We start from the raw sequence: 9687 nt of genomic DNA on the forward strand, positions 1-9687 counted from the left end.
ATCAACCCTAGTCATTGTCCAGCTCTATGATGCACAGCAAGTGATTGCAAAGACCATGGCCTATATCCACTGCACCTTAATCTCGAGACTGACATCGTTGCTCTTCAGTACTCTGGAGGGGTTCCTGAAAACAGACTTTCCCAATGCAATTTCTTAGCTTGCATCACTGCCTCTGCCTTTTCTTCTGGATTTAAAGGTAGGGGAAAATAGTTCTTTAGGAATTGGTTTGTTCTAGACTTATTATTTTAAAATATCGACTATTCTTTTTGATTTATTATTGAATTACACTCCAGTGTTCCTCCAGGTTTGATGCAAGATTTTTAGTTCCTAAAAAACAATTACTTTTGAGTCAGCTCCAACTTATGGCAATTTCATGTGTTGCCATTCAACTTCATAGGGTTGTGCTTCATAGAACTTTCAAGTGACTGTTGTTTTATGGAAATATTTTGTGAAGTTTATTTAGCTCATAAACTAAGTAAATATTTTGTAAGGATCAGAGCAAGCTTTTTCCACATTAGAAGAGCTAGGACTTCTGGTTAGTTGTGGGGAAGGTGCTGGTATTTGGAGTTGTACGTTGCTAGTCGATGAAAACTCATAGCCACCCTAAGGAAGCTCTGGTGGTCTAGTAGAAAGAAGCTACACCACAATCCCGAAGGCGTGCAGTTCGAATCCACCAGATGCTCCACTGGAGAAGGAAGGGCAGTCTCCTCCTGTGCCTGTCGGATCCAATTTGATGGTACACAACAAGAAAAAAAGAAATTAAATTTTTTTAAATGTTAAAAAAAAATTTTTAAAATAACAACCTCATAGCAACCTTATGAACAATGTCGCTGAACCTTGCTCTATACTGTGCCATCCTCACAATCTCTGACATACTCAAGCTGGTTGTTAGTCACTATCTGTCCATCTTATTGAGGGTCTTCCTGTCTTCATTGACCCTCTACCTTTCCCAGCATGATGTCTTTTTCCAGTATACTCAAAGTACATGAGATAAAGTTTCACTAGCCTTGCCTCAGAGAAGCACACTGGTTGTACTTCCTCCAGAGCATATTTCTCTGCTCATTTGTCAGTCAATAGTGTGTTTAGTACTTTTTTCCAATGCCACAATTTCTAAGGCATCAGTTCTTTCTTCTTTAGTCTTCCTTATTAATTGCCTAACTTTCAGATGTAATAGGAAGCAATTTAAATACCCTGACGTGAGTTAGGCACACTTAGTATTTAAACTGACATTCTTGCTCTGTAACACCCTGGAGAAGCCTTCGACAGCAGATTTCTCTAGTGCAACATGTCTTTTAATTTCTTGGCTGCTGCCACCATGGGTGTTGATTGTGGGCCTAAGCAAAATGCTTTATGAACAACTCTAGTCTAATTCTCTTTTCAACAACAGGAGAAATTGACAATTTCAATCTTTTTTCGTCTATCATGATATTGTCTGTTGGTCCAGTGGTGAGGAGCTGTGTTTTCATGATGTTGAAATGTAATCCATACTGAAGACTACAGTTCTTGATCTTCTACAGCTAGCATTTCAAGTCCTTTTCACTTTAAGCAAGCAAAGGGGTGTGTGATCTGCACGATGCAGGTTATTGATGAGTTTTCTGATTCTGATGCCACATTATTCATATAATTCAGCTTGTCAAATGATTTGCTAAGCATAAAAAGTAAATAAGTGTGGGGAAAGGATGCAACTCTGACACACCCATTTCCTGATTTTAGACCATGCAGTGTTCCTTCCCTTATTACATTTGGACAGCAGTTTCTTGGTCTATGCATAGACATCACATGATACAGAGTAAGTGTTCTGGGATTCTAGAGTTTTGATATGAAATCACACAGTAGTTCGGTTTCAGTGCTTTGTACTAGAATGCTTCTTTACTAGAATACTTTTCTTTTTTCCTTTTAGATGTGTTATTCATCCACTTCATTCATCTTTATCCAGTGAAGAGCAGCAGGCTGTATTTGTAAAACCTCCTGTAGGTGTAACTAAAATTATAATTTCTACCAACATTGCTGAGACGTCCATCACCATTGATGATGTTGTCTATGTCATTGATTCTGGGAAAATGAAAGAAAAGAGGTATTATTTTGTTGATGTGAAAGGGAGACTAAAGAGGCCACATTAGGGAGACACAGCTGTTTGTAACTAAGCTACTTATAAAAATGTTTTTGAGACGTGCTTGTGGCTGTATGAATGATTCCAGAACTAGGACCATGAAGCCAAATGTAGATGGAAAGTTTTACCTTAGAAGTAATAAATTCTTTTTAACTCTCTTTTGCATGTACTTGAATTAAAAGCAGTTTAGTAAGACACTATATAGTGAGACTGGATATCATTCAAAATCAGCACTAGGTGCTTTCCAGGGCCTTTGTCTTTCATAGAAATCTGGTCCTCCTTCTGTGCTGCCTGTGCCAAGTAAAGCCTTGGACACTTCTTTGTAAAATAAGTCTCTTTTTCACAGTTTCCATTTCTTTGTAGATATGATGCCAGCAAAGGTATGGAGAGTCTAGAGGACACGTTTGTGTCTCAGGCTAACGCCTTGCAAAGGAAAGGCCGAGCTGGCCGTGTTGCCTCTGGGGTCTGCTTCCATTTGTTCACTAGCCATCACTACAACCACCATCTGTTAAAGCAGCAGCTACCAGAAATACAGAGAGTGCCACTGGAACAGCTGTGTCTGAGGTACAGCTTCATTTCCTTAAAATGCTTAAATCTCCTGTTTTCTTCTTCCTCATAGAGATTTGACTAAGCGGGACCTTGGATGAACTCATTCATTTGCAAAGAAAGAGCTCTTCAGTGTTGTCTTTACCATTCTTTTTCATTTTTGGAATAAAAATCTCTCTTACTTTGCAGAGGATGACCCTGAAATAGAGTTTAAGAATACATTTGTAAATCAGAAAGTAATTCAACCTATCATAGAGTTTTTCCTCTGGCAATCAGTATTAAATTGCAGAGGGAAATCTGTAGCCTCCTTGTCAATTAGTGCGATGTACTTAAAAACAACTTGATGGTACACCATTATTTACCTGAAGAGCAAACAATAACAGATACCATAAAATAGAATTTAAGTATTTTGTGTTACCAAGACTGAGAAATCTTTGGTTCAACCTTTTGAAAATTTGTCTGGTCTTAAATAAAAACTCTAAGGTTATCTATGCCTTTATACTGAGACTTTGAACTCTTTAGAGTGTAGTCATTGTATTTTTATGGATATACTCCATAAAAGTATATTTATAAAAGTAACCCTGAAGGGAAAGCAGTTACTTTTTATAAGATCTCCTAGTTCATCTTTCATCCAGCAAACAGATGTATTTGGAGAGCCTTCTATTTGACAGGCATAGGGCTAAGCAGTTAGGAATATGATAGAAAATAAGACATAGTCCCTGCTTTCAAGCCCAAGTCTGGTCTTAAGAAATTAGCAGAGGTGATGAGCGGAATTAAATAGCATAAATAAAGGATTAAGGGATTTCAGAACATTATGGAAGTTGACTGACCTGAAAGAGAATATAAGGAGAAAATGTAATATATGAAGGGCATATAATTTTTTAATTTTTTTATTGTTATTATTATTATTAATTTCAGTGAACATCTACAGAGATTTTGGAATTCCAGTCATTCATTGTTGCACTTTTCTCCCCGCCCACCCCACCTCCACCCCCAGTTCGCTCCTCTCCTTGAAAAGCAAAAGAAAAACTCCTTCATTTGTACATGTACATAATCCCCTCCCCCACCCCACACATCTCTACCACCACCCCATGTATACTCCACTCTGCAACCCTCATTCCGAATGAAGGGCATATAATTTTTAAAAACAAACATTGTAGGGAAATAGGTAAAATATATTGGCCAATACGGTTCATGCTTTTGAATTTTTTTTTTATAAAAGTAAATGGATTACAGCAATTTGTGTCTTTTAGGGGAGCAACTGGAGTAGAAAAAGCCTAGGTGCCAAATAAATACATGTAAAATCATGGAACATAAAAGCACATATATACATTGACATCTAAAAATGGGATTATAAATATGAAAAAAATAAAGCATACTGCCAAAGTTGGCAAAAGCATAGGATGGGAATATGTCAGAGAAGAAAAGCTCAAATAGTTGCCTGTAAAACAAGTGCTAGAAATTTTCTGCCCTGTCAAAAGCTAAAAACTTAAGACCGAAGAGCCTCAAGCCCATCTGTGGAGACCCAGCCCTTACAGGCTTCACTATATGTTATGGATATTTTTTTCTCCTCTCTTCTAAAATTATGCTTAAGTTTATCATTAAAATAGTACTTATTCAAGTACTTGAAAGGCAGGGAAACATTATTTTTGTTTAAACAGTACCTGGAAATTCAAACATAAAGAGTAAATGGATAGAACCATTTTGAAAATGTAAAGAGAATATTCTGAACCTTGAAAAGCTCCAGAATCTTCAAGTTTTTATCTTTCTTTATTGCTAGAGGAGCTAAGTGGCTTCTAAAACATGTTTTAAAAATACTCTCAATTATCACTATCAATTTATAAAATATATACTCGAGAAATGGTATATTATTTTCATTCATGAAAAGTACTGTCTTCCTCCTCTGTGTCATGCCCAAGGATTTACATATATGTTTTTGTTTTATTTTTTTCTCTTTGTTTAGAATTAAAATTTTAGAGATGTTTAGCACTCATCCTCTCCAGACTGTGTTCTCTCAGCTCATTGAACCTCCACACATTAATTCTCTCCGTGCGTCCAAAATACGATTACGGGACTTGGGAGCGTTAACTCAAGAAGAAAAATTAACCCCTCTTGGGTACCACTTGGCCTCTCTGCCCGTGGATGTGAGAATTGGCAAACTGATGCTGTTTGGCTCCATTTTCCGCTGTTTGGATCCTGCCCTTACCATTGCTGCCAGTTTGGCCTTTAAGTCTCCTTTTGTAAGTAACAACACAGGTCTCCAAGGAGTCTGTGAGGGCTGCTTTGGGTGTGCCAACCCCTCAAAATATCTTTGTATGTTTCATGTGAATCTTTATGGGCAGAATGTACATACTTTGGTCAGATCCTCAAAGAGGCCTATGTCCAGATAAAGACTAGGAACCAGAGGTTTGCATTACGAAGATAACCTACCTGTGGTTTAAAAAAATATCTGTTACGCTTACTAATAGAAAAATCAGAAAATGAAAATAAAATATCCCTAGTTGGTTTTTAAAATACTCAACCTTTTAGATCGATATAGGAACACCCAAGATTATCACCTTTAGATATCTTTGAACTTGAAACTGAGTGCATTCTGCAGGTCACCTTTCAATCATATAATAAATTGGCTTATAAAATAAACAGTAACACCATGAATAATGTTCTCCTTTATGCTTTATGAGCCCAAACGGCCAACATTTACTCAAAAGCAAAGCGAGAATGTAGAGAGGGGAGGAGAGCTGGGATAGTGAGAATGCTGGCACGTTGTGAAACTGTAACCAATGGCACAGAACAGTTTGTATAAAAACTTTCAAATAGGTGCCCACTTTGCTGTATAAACTTTTAGTTAAAATATTATTAACGAAGGAAAAGGTCTGCATTAGAGCTGCTCAATGTTTGACTTCAGGGAAACACTAAGGATTAAAAAAACCAAAGTGAAGCAGCATAATAAGAAATAAATTTTAAAAACTTTGTGGGACATAGAAAGAGTGACAGAAAACACTTGTGCACCGGCTATTCATCTGCTAACAAGCTACAAAGATTTTCAGTGAAAGGTTTTCACATTAATGAAACCAAAATAGTATGTATCCCCTCTCCTGTGCATAATCTCTCCCTGTGTGGCCCCAAACTGCTTACTGCCTTTAATAGGACTGGTTTTGTTTACTCTCCCCCACACTTGTTTTTTATAATTCTTTTCAGCAGTACAGAGATCCTTAAATTTACCCCATCAAAACATGCTGGCTTGCATGGTTTTTAACCATTGAAGACTTTGGGTTTGGGAGGAGAGCAGAGCACAGGAAGTAGTCAGTGCACTCTGTTCTGGCACCACCTACCTGCCTTTGTTTTTCCTACGAGTTCTTTCACAGAGGTAGAGAAATGCTGTAAGGTGCTCTAGAGTCAACTGCAATTCATAGCAGCCCCATGTGACAAAGCTCTGTCTTGAGGTTTTGTAGGCCGTAATCTTTTGGGGAGCCCATCTCCAAGTGTCTGTCCATTGGGGCTGCTGGGTGGATTTGAACTGCCAGCTTTTTACTTAGCTGCTAAGTGCATGACCATTCCACCACCCCATGCTTGGTCCACACCGTGTCAGTGCTGAGAGCAGAGCCTCCTTGGTCTGTGTGTCCAGTCATCTAAATAAGCCTTTTGTTGTTTTCTTTAATTGGAAAACTCAGAGGCTTTGTTAAAAAAGTTGGTATCAACCTGAGCCAAAGCTGAGCACTGACCAGAATCTGCTGGGTTCTATCAACATTAATTATTTAACTAAACAACATTAATCTCCCAGGTGGAATAACCTTTCCCCGTAGCCTTCATTCAAAGAAGTGAATTTTCTTTTCAAGTCAGAAGTACAGTTTTGTTCTGATTGTATTAGCTATGATGTTAGCCTAGTTAACCAAAGCTAGAAGGAAGCAATGTTGTTGGTTTAAGTGATCTCATAGATGTTGCAGCTAGATCATCGACTCGGCTGTGTGGGGTTACCACAGCCCCTTACACGGGAACCCTCAGAGCCTCAGGCTGCAGGGGACCATCCACGAGCTACAGTACCAAACAGGAGCAACCGTGAAAATGAAATTTCTTGATAATTTTAAAAAGTTCAAGGGTAAAAAAAAAGGACCTCTGAACCATTATGAAGGTATTCTGGGGGTCGGGTCTACAGAGAGTTGCGCAGTTAGCCCAAAGGCCATGCCTCTCTGGCAGTTCAGGTCCCCCATCTGCTCCCTGGGAGAAAAATAGGCACCCTCCTCCCATGTGATTTACAGCTTCTGAAAACCTGCTCAACTGTGAGTCACTTCCAGCTGGGAGACAGTGAATTCGAGTTACAAACATTAGAAAACAGGAGGAAAGCATTGGGCATGGATATGGAAGTAGGAGAGGTATACATGCAGAAAAGAACAAACTGTAAACTATTGATAGATTCAACAGTTAAAATTGTCTATCAGCTTTCAAGAATAAGAGCTCTTTGGTGACATCATGGCGCTAAGTGTTGAAAGTCTCAGAAGAGCTAAATTTTGGGTGAGCAGACAGACCCCTAAGACAGACCATCAGCTTGTCAGTTAATGTAGTTGTCTAACCAGCCGTGTACAGAGTGCTCTTTTGTTCCATGCAAAATGCTTTCCTGCACACTTGGCTTCTGCAATAAGAAAATGTCATTTACAACCGCAGGTAAATTATGTACTTTCAATCTGACTTTCCTCACTTAGGTGTCTCCTTGGGATAAAAAAGAAGAAGCTAACCAGAAAAAGTTGGAATTTGCATTTGCAAATAGTGATTACCTGGCCCTCCTACAAGCATATAAGGTAAGTCTGTGACCTCGCATCTGTCGGTTATAACCAGAATTGGATCTAAAGTCGGTTCTCTTTTCTCCAAAATTTAGGGTTGGCAGCAAAGTTCAAAAGAAGGTATGCGTGCAAGTTACAATTACTGCAGACAGAACTTCTTGTCTGGAAGAGTGCTTCAGGTGAGTCCTTTCCATGGCAGGTGCTTTTCATTGATTATCTCTGCTCACCAGAGGGAAATGCAACTTCCTTTCACCCATCCTGCCTTAAACGTTTAAAGTATTAGTGTCAGAGCTGTATCAAAGGTTCCTGCAGTGTGAGGTCAGGCTTCCTGTGCTGAATCCTATAACCAGCCCCTTTGTCATCTTATCTGTGGAAAGGTGATCTAAGGTTACTGCTTACTACAAGTCAGATTTTTCTCTAGCTCTGCCATGCGCTCTTCACCTGGATCCATAAAGTCCTGAAATGGTATGCAAAATTCTGTCTTATGTGATACAATTATTCTCACTTGGCAGATAAATAAAATTATGTACAGTGAGTGGGAGGGAAATTGTATCTTATAATGTGCATTATTCTGGGAAAGGATTCATAGCTTTCATCCTCAGCCCTTTCACTTTCCCCAAAACCAAAGAACTAAAAACTCCTCAACTAGATTTTCTTTTTCAGTTTTTCTTCTACCCATCAGAAGCTACAGTTTAGCCAATAATGGGTACACAAGAAAAGCGTACTGTCTCTGTCTTGTAATGTAAGGGTTTCTGTACTTAGTTGTAAGAGTGTTGGAGATCCCCTTCCAAACTAATAGGAAAAACCAGAACAAACATGCACAGATTTGCAAAGTATCTGTTCCACTCAAAGATTTGGGAGTGGGAGAGGAAGAACTTTATTTTCATGTTAAATATTGATGATGTTGTTGTTTGCCGTTGAGTCAGAACCAACTTATAGCTGAATCTTCAGAGGGTTTTCAAAGGCAGTAAATCATGTGACAGTACATCTTTCTCCCATGGAGCAGCTGGTAGATTTGAACTGCACACTTTGGGATTGCAGTGCAGGTGCAAAATCAGTAGTGTTCTTGGTACATGCTCTTACTGCTGTCTGTGTATCTCTGTTTAGCAAGCTCCATTAGAATAGGGACTTTGTCTCTTTGATTCGTCACTGTATCCTCAGCACCTAATCTTTGTACATAGGTGATGGTCAGTAAAGAGTTATTAAGTGCATGAATGAGTGAATTTGGTTTTTTCAGATAAAATAAGGCCACTCTGACCAACCAGATGAAAAATCTCCAGTAAAGTCTGAAAAGCCCTGGTCTAAATTAAATTACTTTATAAACTGCTTCATACTAATAGGTTTAAAACAGTGCCATTTTTTAAAGTGCCCTCAAACCCACTCCAGTGATTGTCTTCACTCTCTGCCTGTAACTGTATTACTGTGAAAACTTTTGAAAAGGTTGTGGTTATAACTTTATTCTAAGTCTGTTAGAAGCCATAGTTCTCAGTGTAGGCTGCACATTAGATTCACCTGGGGACCGTTTTCTTAAAATTGGTTTTCATTCAGTCACTCATGTATTTTGTTGTACACCATTAATTGCAATTGTATAATCCCATTATTTACAACATCTTATTGAAACTTCACTGTACCCTTCTGTGGAGCCTTTTAAAACATTAAAAAAAATGCCTAAGTCCTACCTATCCCAAGCGTCCCTGGTGATATAGTTATTACACATAGCAACGCTGTAGGACAAAGTGCAACTGTCCCACCGCATTGTTCTCTAGTGGAGTGTAAACTACATCTTCACGGAACAGCTGAGCACCCAGCACCACCAGTATTACTCCAGCTACTAGGAGTGTTTCAGTCTATACCACTTGCTAATGTCCCTGCTCCTATGAAACAGTGTGAGCCAGTGAAGACATGGGTAGGAAAAAGGAGAGAGTTCTGCTAAAATGAGTATTGTATATCCATCTGGGAGAGAACATTTCCCACTCTGTGCACAGAGGAGGGAACTGAGAGGGCTTGAGCAGAAATGCAAGTAGGAAAGACTAGATAATATCACCAACATTTTGAGTTAGGTTAAAAAAAAAACCTCTAAAAACACAAAACGAAACTCAATTCATAAGAATTTCCAAGAAAATCAGTTTTACCCCAAATCTAATGAAAATGTTAAAGACGTATACCTAGGGTTAAATAAGCTCTGGTGATGTAATCGGGAAGGAATTCCATTTTTTTGGTTTGGTTTGGTTTCTGGGAAGGAGTTGTGTTGCCAAC

At 38.7% G+C, this 9687-nt stretch overlaps 1 protein-coding gene across 1 annotated transcript in view; it reads left to right on the forward strand.

Annotated features, from left to right (window-relative positions):
• Positions 1-9687, forward strand: part of DHX57 (DEAH (Asp-Glu-Ala-Asp/His) box polypeptide 57) — a 65436-nt gene that overhangs the window by 38921 nt on the left and 16828 nt on the right. The window contains exons 14-18 of the mRNA XM_006882338.1: positions 1901-2074; positions 2474-2674; positions 4620-4896; positions 7354-7449; positions 7527-7610. Coding sequence (XP_006882400.1) covers positions 1901-2074; positions 2474-2674; positions 4620-4896; positions 7354-7449; positions 7527-7610 — 832 coding nt within the window. The remainder of the gene's footprint in view (positions 1-1900; positions 2075-2473; positions 2675-4619; positions 4897-7353; positions 7450-7526; positions 7611-9687) is intronic.

Source organism: Elephantulus edwardii, unplaced genomic scaffold (assembly GCF_000299155.1).
Source record: "Elephantulus edwardii isolate Elephantulus edwardi_28Jun2011 unplaced genomic scaffold, EleEdw1.0 scaffold00019, whole genome shotgun sequence".
Taxonomy (NCBI): Eukaryota; Metazoa; Chordata; class Mammalia; order Macroscelidea; family Macroscelididae; genus Elephantulus; species Elephantulus edwardii.